The 13,574-nt window shown below is 41.7% G+C and overlaps 1 protein-coding gene across 16 annotated transcripts in view; it reads left to right on the forward strand.

The window, feature by feature from the left end:
• UNC79 (unc-79 homolog, NALCN channel complex subunit) overlaps positions 1 to 13,574 on the forward strand; it is a 276,166-nt gene that overhangs the window by 127,790 nt on the left and 134,802 nt on the right. For all 16 annotated transcript variants that reach the window (XM_017547000.2, XM_037745182.1, XM_017546992.2 and 13 more), the window contains 2 exons: positions 11,450 to 11,640; positions 12,240 to 12,363. In XM_017547000.2, the coding sequence (XP_017402489.1) occupies positions 11,450 to 11,640; positions 12,240 to 12,363 (315 nt within the window). The remainder of the gene's footprint in view (positions 1 to 11,449; positions 11,641 to 12,239; positions 12,364 to 13,574) is intronic.

Below are 13,574 nucleotides of genomic sequence, written 5' to 3' on the forward strand. Positions count from 1 at the left end.
GAGGTTGCGGTGAGCCGAGATCGCGCCATTGCACTCCAGCCTGGGTAACAAGAGTGAAACTCCGTCTCAAAAAAAAAAAAAAAAATTAATTTTTGAGATGGAGCCTCTCTGACGCCCAGGCTGGAGTGCAGTGGTGTGATCTTGGCTCCCTGCAACCTCCACCTCCGAGTTCAAGTGATTCTCCTGCCTCAGCCTCCTTAGTAGCTGGGATTACAGGTGCACACCACCATGCACAGTTAATTTTCATATTTTTAGTAGAAATGGGTTTCATCATGTTGGCCAGGCTGGTCTCAAATTCCTGGATTAAAGTGATCTACTTGCCTTATCCCCCCAAAGTGCTGGGATTACAGGTGTAAGCCACCACACCCAGCCAAGATTTCTTTCTCATTTTATTTTAGACCATCAATCTTTTGATTACCTGTTCTCTGTCCTGAATAATTATCAGTGAGGTAACTCTAAATTTGCATTTTAAAAGGGGCAATCTTAGGTGAAACAAGTTAGAGAATTTATATTTAAAACAAGGGAGAAATGGTGTGAGTAAAAGTTTATTTGAGATGGCCAGGAGAAACAGATATCCTTACATGTGGAGATTTATTTAAATAAGTAGAGTTTTAAATTGAATTTAGGGTAGAGCCTCTTAAAGAACAAGGCCAGGAAAGCATCCAGTTTTTAGGGCCCAGTAGATGGGCGCAACTGGAAGGCAGAATAAATCTCCCAAAATCAAGGATTCCATTTTTACATCAAATACTGGGTCTCCCCAAAGAGGGAAATGCTATGAGATGAGATAGTGCAATGCTTTCACAATGTATTTTATTGTAAGGACGTTTCCCCAAGGCTGCTGGACAACCCAACATCAATTAGTCTGCTCTGTATCAGCCCATCCTCCAATTCATACCTTCTAGGTGCCCAAGAGCATGGCTTTTTACGAATATGCACAAAGAAAGGAGTATCACCCTGTAGTAATAGCCACTCACCATAAGCAACTGCAATTGGACCTTTAAAAAGGTATGCTCTTATTTAACTATTACACATTAATATTCAACTTTTTAAAATAATGCAAAGTAATTTCCGATGCCCCCAAAAGTCAAAAAGATCAGGTAACATAATGCAAAATAGAACAGAGCCTCAGATATTTAGAAGTATCTATTTGCTTATAATTTTTGGGGTTCCATGTGGAAAACCAAGGTTTCTCCCAAAACAGGAGTCTGTGGTGCCTCTTCTGTTTCTCTCAAGGAGTCCCAGGCTGTCAGAAATTACCTTAGGTCCTCTCATGTGGGTCAGAGGACAGACAGAGTAAATGAAAAAACAATTCAGTTGACTGAGAAAAAAAAAAACCCAAAACCCTTTTCTTCAAAAAACAAGATCCAAGAAGAGAAAAAAGCTAAAAGGCCTTTTAAACGTATGTATAGCTTGGATATCCCCTTTTAATTAATCTCATTTACCATAGAGCTCTTGAAAAAAATCCTTTTAAATGTTTAATTGCCAGACTGCAGCCGGTTGACTGTTAGGGACAAATAGCCAATACTTCTGACATTTAAGACTTTTATTTTCCCAAAGGAATTTTTCCAAGTACAACTGTTACTAGAAAAAGGAGTCTTGATCCAGACCCCAAGAGAGGGTTCTTGGATCTCACACAGGAAGGAATTCAAGGCAAGTGGTAGAGTGCAGTGAGAAGAGAGAGTTTATTGAAAGCTACTCCATTGCAGAGTAGGGCATCCTTAAGTTTTTCTTGTATAGGGGTCATCTCTATGTAAAAGCTAAGCTAAGCTGCATCTGTATAAGCATGAGCAGAGAGCATGACAAAATTTTTATTCTACTGATTTAAAGAAAACTATTCTTGATATTTTAGTGTGTCAATGCATCAAACCATAACTGTAACAATCTTGAAAGCATATTTTGTTATGGGTATCGGAACATTTGGACTTTCTGGTGTTGTAGGGATATGTCTATGAAGGTAAAAACCTGAAGGTATCGTAGGCTGTTTCCTTCACTGTAAATATCTTATGACTGTGGGTAATGACCAGCAAGGAATGTGCCCAGTTAATCTGAAGATGGAGCTGAACTTAAAATGAGGTTACTCTGGCTCACCTAGGCTCCTGCTTCCATAACAAATCCAATAAGCCTTAAGAAAGGTTATGATTTAACCACGGCTGGACAAAGTGTCTACAAAGAGATTGCAAGCAGTTTTTACAAGATCTAGAATCGCCTCCAAGATTGCTCAGAGAAAGGAAAATTCAAGACAGAAAATTGCACGCTGCCTAACATGAACCTGAAAATTTCCACCCTCTGAATGGCAGAGATGGAGAGAGAGTACCCCCATATGGTCACAAAGACAATGGAAGGAAAAAGAATAAATAAATGGCAAAGGTCACGTAAATATCAAACCAGAAAGGACTCATTTCCTAAGCTGGGAATTGAACCCATGCCACCTTCATGAAAGGGCAAAGCCTCAGCCACAGAGCTATGGCATGGGGCAGTTGCTATTGTTCCTCCCAGAAGTAATCTAGAGCAGACAGCTTGAAGTTTGCAAAGGATTTTAACTGCTTAAGAGAATCTTTAAGGCTAGCCATGACATTGTTATGTGTCCTTTCAGACTGGTTGCCTTACCTGAACCTGAACATTTCCACCCTCTGGATGGCAGAGACTGAGAGAGAATACCCCCACATGGTCACAGAGTCAAACTGTCAAGGACATGAAACAAGACAAGAGGGGAAACTTCATTTGGTTTTTGTTTCAGGGACCCATAGCAAAGTTTGTAACTGACCAGTGTGCTGGGCTGGCTTGAACAGCAGGCTTATAGGGCCCCTACACCCACATTCTGTTCTGTGGCAACCCCTTCATGGCAGAACGACAAATTCATAGCACAAAGTACACCAGATTCACTACAACCTAAGACCAGTTAGTCATGCACATTTTTTTCTCATTAATCAAAACCTTGCAGAGGAGAAAAACAGGGATTTTTTTTTTTTTTCTTTTTACCATTTACTCAACTGGTTTGCACAGAGTGCGCGAGGCGAGGACCCTGGCTGGTAAGAAATTCTTACCCTTTTGCCTGCATGTCAGAGTTTTGGTTTCCCTCTCTGCAGCTTCCCCAAGAGCAAAGCAGCTTTTGATGTCCCTGCTCGCTGGGCCATAGCTTCTGGAGCCAAGCTGCGTTATGAAAGAATATCTTTTTCCATTTCGTGGAACCAGACAGAAGCCTCTCATTTTTCCAAGATGCCGCCCAGCGGGCTGCATGGGGGAATAAGATGTCAAGTTAAACACATAAAAAGGAAAAATGGATCAGGATGTGAGTGATAAAACTCTGGACCCATGAGCTGCCAATTCTTTCCTCTTAAAGACAGCACTGATCAAAGAAAAACTCCAGCTGAATTAAATTTAAAAGAGGTTAATTGAGCAATGAACTATTTGTGAATTGGGCAGCCCCCTGAATCACAGCAGGTTCACAGAGACTCCAGCACAGCTAAGTGGTGGAAGAAGATTTATAAACAAACAAAGGGGAGTGACCTACAGAAATCGCCAGTGAGTTACAGAAACAGCTGGATTGGTTACAGGTTGGTACTTGCCTTACTCGAACACAGTCTGAACACTTAGCAGTCTACGAGTGGTTGAAGTATGGCCGCTGGGATTGGCCAAGACTCAGCTATTGTCACAGGCGTGCTACTAAGTTAGATTTTTAATCTTGTCTGACTACCAAGCTAATGGAGGAAATCCTCTGTCCCAAACTATAAAAGGCGCGCCTACCTGTCGAAACCCAAAGAATGGACTAAGAGGCCAGAAGTATAGTGAAAGCGAAACTTTACCATTGGTCTTGCAAGGTCGGGTGTCTGTTGAGCAGGCATACTCCGTAGTTACAGCAAGCACTTCGTCCCCTAGTGCACAAGTCCCTCCCCCTGGTTCCTCTAGGCTGAGTCCCGTGGGGTTACAGTCTTCCTCCATGTCGCCTAAATCTGTTTTCCTGGTTTGCACTGGTCTTGGGTGGGGGCTTTAGGTATTTTCTCTAGGGTCTTCTCCCTGCATTTGTTGCAACCCTTAATGCATTGTGATCATAGTCAGCTCTGGGACTCTTCAGGTATTTGACCTGTGACCCAGGGGGTTAAGCAAGCTGTTAGGAATAGAAAGGCAAGCTATTTTTGCAAACTAGTAAACTTCCATTCCATTCTGGTTCAGGTGAGGGTAACTAAGGAGGTCCCAACAAGCAGGTGCTGGTTATTAAGGCAGGGGCCTAGGGTATCCTGTTCTTCTGGAGCTTACAGGCCCAAGCGTATTCCAGGTACTTTGTGTTGAAAATGAACAACCTATACATTATTTTCTACAGCTAGGTTACATCCACAAGGCCTCAAATATAGAAGTATGGAGTCCTTTTCAGGCCATATTTAGTTTGCTTTAAGAATACCCAGAGTCAGTAGCTTCACATTCAGATGACAGGAAAGTCCACAGGCTTCCCTTCCCCACAAGGTGTGGCAAAGGGAGGGAAAATACTTGGAAGACTTAAAGAAGATTACAGAGTTTTCTACATTGATCAGCTGTTTCAATCTGTTACTATTCAGGCTGAGCCAATCCACCATTTCAGCATGTCCTGCGTGGGTGTCTATTCAGTTGGAGCTGATGAAGTTAGTGAAAACCGAAGGAAGGAGGCTGAAGAAGGAAAAACAAAAGCACAACAAATAGGGGATGGGAGAGGAGGGAAAGCATAGCTTAGGGCAAGGAGTCTTGAGGAGGCTAGAGGAAAACTCCCAGTTGCAGTAATACTGAACCAAAAATTCAGACAGCTGCCCATCAGCTGCAGAGGGGTCCCACCATCCTGCTGACTCACAAGCCCCCCACTTGGGAGAGAAAAATGCTCCCCATGTCCTGTGGACCTGCAGTGGTTGCCAGACACTCTTATAGACCACAGACTCTTTGGCTCCCCCTGTAATGGAAATTAACATGGGGCCAAGTGTATTTCCTAGAAAAGGATTTTACTTCAGGGCTTGTGCTCAAGAGCAAGGGAGACAGTGGAAGTGCAAGGATTCTCCCACTGGTTTCCTAAAAAGCGTTGGTAGGGATTGTTTTATTAGGCCATCTGGTGGTCTGGCCAGTGGCAATAATGCTGTAAATCAGTTCTTCAGCATTCCTTCCCAAGTTGGGACATTCCACAACCTTAGTTCAATTTTGGATCTCCTTAGGCCAGTTTTTGGAATTCTTTAAGTAAAAGGCATGGTGAAACATGAAAGCCCAGAAGAATAATATAGTGTGAAATCAAGTTTAGCCTAAAACTGCCGCCTTACATTCTTTAAGTTTGGCCTAAAAGCTTCTCTGTACATCTTGTATAACAAGTGGAGGTAGGAACGGACCACAGTCTACACTATGCCAATCACCAAGTTTTGGCCAATCAAATGTAGCCAACTGTTCGAACCATGTTTACATAAGGCAAATGCCAGCCTATACCCAATCCAGCCGTTTCTGTATTCACTTCTATTTTCTTTTCTTTTCTTTTGTTTGAAATGGAATTTTGTTCTTGTTGCCTAGGCTGGAGTGCAATTATGCAATCTCGGTTCACTGCAACCTCCGCCTCCCAGGTTCAAGCAGCTCTCCTGCCTCAGCCTCACGAGTAGCTGGGATTAAAGGCACCTGCTACCATGCCTGGCTAATTTTCTGTATTTTTAGTAGAGTTGGTGTTTCCCCATGTTGGCTAGGCTGGTCTCAAAACACCTGACCTCAGGTGATCCACCCACCTTGGCCTCCCAAAGTGCTGGGATTACGGGTGTGAGTCACCATGCCTGGCCTCACTTTTTTCTGTCTGTCACTTTCCTTTTTCTCTCCATAAATCTTCTTCCACCACGTGGCTGCGCTGGAGTCTCTGAGCCTACTCTGCCTCAGAAGACTGCCCAATTTGTGAATCGTTTATTGGTTGATTAAACTCCTTTACATTTAATTCGGCTGTAGTTTTTCTTTTATCAATAGAATGGCTGCTTTATTTTGTGAACCCCGAATATCTGAGACTGTCTCAGTTAGTTTAGAAAGTTTATTTTGGGGCCGGGCAAGGTGGCTCAAGCCTGTAATCCCAGCACTTTGGGAGGCCGAGGTGGGTGGATCACGAGGTCCAGAGATCGAGACCATCCTGGTCAACATGGTGAAACCCCGTCTCTACTAAAAATACAAAAAAAATTAGCTGGGCATGGTGGCGCGTGCCTGTAATCCCAGCTACTCAGGAGGTTGAGGCAGGAGAATTGCCTGAACCCAGGAGGCGGAGGTTGCGGTGAGCCGAGATCGCACCATTGCACTCCAGCCTGGGTAACAAGAGCGAAACTCCATCTCAAAAAAAAAAAAAGAAAGTTTATTTTGCCAAGGTTGAGGATGGGCACCTGTGACACAGCCTCAGGAAAGACATGTGCCCAAGGTGCTCGGGGCACAGCTCAGTTTTATACATTTTAGAGAGCCACGAGACATCAATCAACATATGTAAGTTTAGCATGAAAGGCTGCAAAACAAACCTCTCACACCGAACTGGAGAAAATCCCTGCCTTTTTAAAGGCTTACAGCTCTAGAAATTACATGTGAAAGGGTCCTGATCCATGAGGTAGGCATGGGGTATGTGACTTAGGTGGGGGGTTGATCATGTTTAGGCACAAACAGTGCCTTCCGGGAAGATTCCTCCATACCATGCCTGCTATCTATAGGAGGGAGATTAGGTGGCTCCCAGTCTACCAGCTTTTACTTCTTCTATTGAAATGCAGTGTAGAAGTCAAGGGGAGGGTGGTCTTAGATGGGTAATGGTGATTCAGGGTCTCCTTCCTCATAAGAAGTACATTGGTTCTGTCCAGAAAGGTGGGGAGAACTCAAAGCTGGGAGGGAGCTTCCAGGTCACACGTAGATGAGAGACAAATGGTTGTATTCTTTTGAGTTTTGGATAAGCCTTTTCAAAGGAGGCATTCAGGTATGCATCTATCTCAGTGGGGCAGAGGGATGACTTTGAATAGAATGTGAGGCCGGTTTGCCCTGAGCAGTTCCCAGATTGACATTTCCCTTTAGCTTAGCAATTTTGGGGCCCAAGGTTTTCCCTTCACAATTTGTATGACTGTTAGTTGGTATAGTGTCAGTGAGGTAGTGCTGTGTTGTTTTGTGATCAGTGGGAATGCATGAAAGGGTGCTCCATGGGGGAGAGCTGCGGCCAAGCTCTATCCTTACTCCGTTTCACATAGACATACACAAACATACAGGCACACAGAGACCTTATAGCTTCCAAAAAGTAACATAAAACTTACTAATTTATATAAGAGCCGTTTTTCATCTTTGCCCCACTTTCATTCAAATTGTGTTTCTGGCAGATGGAACAAGTTGTTACCTATTCATTATAAGGGCGAATACTTTCATTGATATTTGTAGGGGAACCTTTAAGATCTTTTTGCTTGCCCTGTTACATAATCTCATAGAGGCTGTGGCTCAGCCTCAGGTGGTTGTTTTAGTCAATGGCAAAGCTACTTTTTAAAGTGGGCTGAGCTAAGGAAAAGGCTTTGGAGTTTTCTTAAGAGACTGGGGTTTTAGTTGGTATTTATCAGGAGGAGAAGTAAATTTCTTGAATGTTATGATAAGAAGCAGTACTATAAGTAATAGTGAGGAGCTTCAATTCTGGGGCCGAAAGCCAGAATTACTTCCTTGGATGTTTGCATTTGAAAGAGATGGCGCTCAGGTTCTTGATAATTTAGTTCTGGTTGGTAGAAGATTTACATCTCAAAAAGGGAGAGGAATGATGCAGATTTTTAAAGTAACTGCTCCAAAAGGATTTCCGGGGACATATTTGCCTATTGCCAGGTTTTGGTCTGGGATAAACAGGAAATTCTCCCAGCAGCATTGAGCTTTATAACATGTCAGTGCTTAAGGGAGAATGGAGGGGATGGACGATTATTTATCTGAAAAGTCTGCAGTGTTTACATGTCCAGGCTGAGGCTGAGGGCAATTATTATTTAAGTTTTCCTTCTTAAGGGCAGGACAGTCCCTTTTCCAGCGTCCTGCAAGCATCTTTCAGAGGGGAGGTTTTGGGATTGGTAAGAAGGATTGGTATGTTGGGTACAATGAGTTCTAAATTTCTCTTCAAAGAATCAGTATGTGAGTATGTTCAGTTCTTTGTCCTCCTTTTTATAGTTTAACTTCCTTGTAGTTTCAGTAAACAACTTTTCTACCAGTTCTAATCAGTAGTTCACATCTGTTCCCCCGATCATCTGCTCCATCCTGACTCACCCTGATCACCTATTTTGACCTGAGTCACCCTTAGTTACTTGTTCTGTAACCATCCCGCCAAACTGCTCACCCCACCACTCTGGCTCATACTCCTGCCCCCTTTAAAATAGCTAATTGGAATTAGCTTAGACTGTGCGGTCCAACCCTAGCCAATAGGGGAATGACACAGCAGTAGGGAATACCTGTGTCGGGGATAAGAACACCTTTCCTTCCCTTGTTCAGGTGTGTGCTTGCCATTGCTCCATTTGTGAGATATACCCTTCTATAGAAGTAAATTGCCTAGCTGAGAAAATTTATATTTGAGTGCTATTTCTGTGGAAGGAAACTAAAATGAAATAAAATAGAACAGAATATAGTTTAAATAATAAGCATAACACAAGTAGTAGTTAACTAAAAGTAAAGGCCATTTAAGAGTTGTACAAAGGTTAAAGAATTTAAGTACCCTCTCCCTAGTGAAGCTGCAAGCTTATCTTGCATTCTAGGCTAGGTTGTAAGCTGTATTCAGAAAGGAAAAGGCTAACAGACCAGGCACCATCCTTTCTCTACATAGATAAGAGCACCAGAGCACATCTTTAGGTCTGCAGCCTGCACATTCCTGCATTTCCTGTTCTTCTGATCTCCCTGGGTGACCTCCCCCCACCTTTCAACCCCCATCTCAGCTGCAAGATTATAGAGTTAAATGACCAGGAAGCCCAAGATTGTAAAACTTGACTGTCTTTGTCTGAAGTCGGCTTCCTGCCTTGATTTCCTGCTTCAAACAGCATATGAGCTAAACTGCCTTCTTTGTTGGGGTTGGCAGCCATTTTAGGCGTGAGCCTGCTGCCATCCCGGGTGCCCGAAATAAAGTTCTCTTCCGTCTCCATTGTCTCTTTGTCTTCTTAAGCCAGAGTTTTGCTACAACACTTCTTTAGCGGCACCAAAAATTTACATATAGCAGGTGGGGCTTTAGGTTATTACTAAAGCCACATTTCTGTTAAGACTCACTTAGTAAAGCCAGGACATTTATTTATTTTTTTAAAAATATTTATTTATTTATTTATTTATTTATTAGATATGGGGTCTGACTCTGTGGCCCGGGCTGGAGTACAGTAGCACAACGATAGCTCACTGCAGCCTCAAACTTCTGGGCTCAGTGGATCCTCCCACCTAGGCACATACCACCATGCCCCGCTAATTAAAAACAATTTTCTTTAGAGACAGGGTCTCACTATGCTACTCAGGCTGGTCTTGAACTCCTGGCCTCAGGCGATCCTTTTGCCTCAGCCTATAACAGTTATTTTTAATTCTTCAAAGAATTGGGTGGCAGCCTCAACAATAACATTAAGGGATTGGACTGCCCATCTGACTGCACTATTTTGAAATTGTCCCTTTATATCACAGAGAAGATTTCCAACTGATGTGGAAACCAAAAGATTCCTGTGTTCCAGGGCTTCTGAATTTAGAACGGTGTACCTATGAATCTTTTAACAGAGACTTTAGGCTGAATTCCTGCCCTCTGAGCACATCATTCCACTTTAGCCCATTGACCTTTAGAGGGAAGTCTTCCATAATATCTCCCATCACACTGTGAATATCAACCTCCCACTGGGCCATTTGCAGGAAGGAGGTGGTGAAGGGGAGTTTATGGTAGGTGTAGATTTAAAGTTTTGTTCTAAATCTGATTTCTGTTCTTTAATTTTATTAAGGGAGCTTTTTAGGCTACCTGTGATACTTTTTGTGTCCTTCTTTCAATTCCATCTTCGCATATGGGTAATTAGGACGTTTGTTTAGGGTAAGTGCTCTCTAAAAATCATTTTACATATTAAAGCTTTTCCAACTCAAAGGATCTATCATCTGGCCATTGACAATTTAGGGTTTTCAAAAGCATACTTGTTTTAAGATATGATTCAAAACCAATAAGCCTTTATACGGCTTGACCATAAACTACATCACCAAAAAAACTTCAGTAATATATTTCAGGATCTCAATGTTATTAGTGCTGGCTCTTTTCTGTCTGTATCTGTAACTAACAACAACACAATAGAAATCCCAGAAATATAGTTACTTCTTGAAAATGTCTAGGATTTTGGTCAATATGGCACCATATAGATATTGGAGCTTTAAAATAGAATTGATTGATTTTTTTTTAATAATCTAGAATTCTAGATGTAATAAACATTTACAATTTGATTTATTTAAATTAAGGTGGTTTCTCACAAATCTTGTGTTATTTGGTAAAGACTCGGGAGCAGTTTAACCTGTTATCTTGATATTTATAGCAAGAATATATGATGTCTATCTAACATCAGGATTATGAACAACCTAAGTTTGTAAATTGGTGATTTTAACCTTTTCCTGCTCTTAAAAATTAATATACTATTTTAATTCGTTTAAAAAGCCAATCCTTTTTATTCACAGATTCAAATACCTTTAGAACATTTTGGGGCCGGGCGTGGTGGCTCAAGCCTGTAATCCCAGCACTTTGGGAGGCCGAGGTGGGTGGATCACGAGGTCAAGAGATCGAGACCATCCTGGTCAACATGGTGAAACCCCGTCTCTACTAAAACTACGAAAAATTAGCTGGGCATGGTGGCACGTGCCTGTAATCCCAGCTATTCAGGAGGCTGAGGGAGGAGAATTGCCTGAACCCAGGAGGCGGAGGTTGCGGTGAGCCGAGATCGTGCCATTGCACTCCAGCCTGGGTAACAAGAGCGAAACTCCGTCTCAAAAAAAAAAAAACAACATTCTTAGGAAAAAATTGTGGCAGAGTATGCAGCATATGGTAAAAAGAGCATTGTGTACTACCGTATTTCCTGTAATGAAAACTCTGCAATACAAGGCACACAGTAGTAGAAAACTGTGTTCCTCTGAAGCATAGGTATAACGTGCATGTTGTAATGGATTGATCAGACTTTAGGAGTAATAATGCTCTAATAGTAAGCTCATCTTTTTGGGAATAAATCTTTGGAATTTTAACTCATGAGTGATTTGGAAAGTCTACAGTAGAATCATTGAAAATTCAATCTGTAATCGATATTTGAACCTATTTGTAACTGTTTTCCTTTCTGTAACTGTTGGATCCTGGTGGTTTGCCATCTTACAAATCAATCTCACATTGAAGATTCTTGGCCTAGGACTCAGATGTGATGGATTGTGGCATTTCTCTGTACCCATTGCCTTAGGAAGTCTTTGAGTATAATTGTAACCAGTGTGTTTCTCTTTCTCCCTGTGGCTCTGGAAACCCCTTCAGGTTGGTGGATACTGGGATAAGTCCTGTAGCACAGTGACTCAGCTGAAGGAAGGTCTCAACCGAATCCTCTGCCTGATCCCCTACAATGTGATCAATCAATCTGTCTGGGAGTGCATTATGCCGGAATGGCTAGAAGCCATCAGAACAGAAGTCCCAGATAATCAGTTAAAAGAATTCAGGGAAGTATTAAGGTGGGTAAGTAGTTTAATGAAGTCACTGTAATTATAATCATATCTAATGTTTGTTGAGCAGGTACCATGTGCCTGTCACCCTACTAAGTGTTTTATATAATCTCATTTACTTTTTAACAACCCTGTGGAGAAACTTGAAGCCCCAACATGAAATAGCTGCAATACGTTGAGCTAAGATGATTTGGCATTGTCCAGAAAAGATTATGTTCTTGTGGAATAGTGAATAGATAAAAACAGATTGTTTGCTTATTTTGAAATATAATTATAATTGGTGGAATGTGATGGGACAGTGCAAAGGGAAAACGTTTTAGATGTTGTGGAGCAACACAAATGCCTTAGAAATGCAATTCTTTCTGTTAAACCTAATATGAGGAAGAACAGTAATGGTTATTAACAATCGTATGAATTATTTATAAGATCTCTATTCCAATGATGTAAACTTCTCTTACAGTAAAGTGAAACATGCTGGTAGCAGTTCAGAATACAAACTAAAGGCTTGGCTCTCCAAATAGGGAATAGTTAGAAAAACATTGATGGCATCAGTAGAACCCAGTCTACTATGCCCATTGGTCATTTACTTTTGTTGCTCTGCTTTCCAGCAAAATGTTTGACATTGAACTCTGTCCTCTGCCTTTCTCAATGGAGGAGATGTTTGGCTTTATTAGTTGTCGGTTTACAGGATACCCCTCCTCTGTGCAGGAGCAAGCTTTACTATGGCTTCATGTAAGTGAATAATACTTTTGATCATTTTAGGCAATAGTTCTTAACTTCTAAGCTTCAGGTTCCTGGGTCAAGAGGGTGGGAGATAGCAGAGTCCACAAGTCCCTATGTTTGCCAAGAAAGAATATCTCCTATGCATAGATAAATGAGTAAATTTCAAAAATGTCATTCTAGTTGTGGTTAATAACATATAAATTGTGCAATAATATTACTGAATTCATAGTAGCTTTAGGTCCTTTTGTATTTTTCCATCAATGGCTATTAAAAGTATCATAGCTGTCTTGTGAGATTCTGATAAATCTTTGATATTAAACAGGTCCTTTACTTGAAAAGATGGGGAAGGATTTAGGGAGTAGTTCATGCTGTTCCCTCAGCCTGGGATGACTTTCTCTCTTGGCTGTATTTGTGAACTCTAACCTACCTTTTAAAGTCCATCACAAAAATTATCTCCTGGGTGAAGTTTTCTCCTGCTTCAAACCCTCATCTTCCCATCAGAATTTCTTCTCCCCCTGGTTACACAGGTTCTCTGTGTGAATTTGGTTCTATTTCTGTCTCACAGTTTTTGTCTGTCTCTCCACCTGATTACAAGCTCCTGAATTCAGGGGCCAGGTCTTACTCATTTCTGTATTTACAACCCTCTTCATTCTCTCCTCCTAGAATATGGCACATGCTTTGTATTTAGTAGATGTTCAATAAAAGTTTATTGATTTGAATACCTGATATAAAGTTTGGACAGTTTGAGAAAATGAGGACAGAATCAATGTTTAGATTAACTACAGGTGCAGATACATTTCTGTGTCATACAAGGATAGGATCCTGGAAGCTCGTCAAGTTGTAAAGATGCCTTTCTGGGTTTGAAACTAAAGAGCAATATTCACATTTGACAAAGAGTAAAGGTACCATTTTTTAAAACAATATTTGGGCCAATGCGGCGGCTCACACCTGTAATCCTAGCACTTTGGGAGGCTGAGGTGGGCAGATCACTTGAGATCAGGAGTTCGAGACCAACCTGGCCAACATGACCAACGCTCATCTTCACAAAAAATACAAAAATTAGTGGGATGTGGCGGCATGTACCTGTAGTCCTGGCTACTTGGGAGGACAAGCCAGGAGATCTCTTGAGCCCGGGAGGTCAAGGCTGCAGTGAGCTATGGTCAATCCACTGTACTCTAGGCTGGGCAACAAAGTGAGACCTTGTCTCAAAAAAAAAAAAA

Source organism: Cebus imitator, unplaced genomic scaffold (genome assembly GCF_001604975.1).
Source record: "Cebus imitator isolate Cc_AM_T3 unplaced genomic scaffold, Cebus_imitator-1.0 Scaffold193, whole genome shotgun sequence".
In the NCBI taxonomy this organism is placed as follows: Eukaryota; Metazoa; Chordata; class Mammalia; order Primates; family Cebidae; genus Cebus; species Cebus imitator.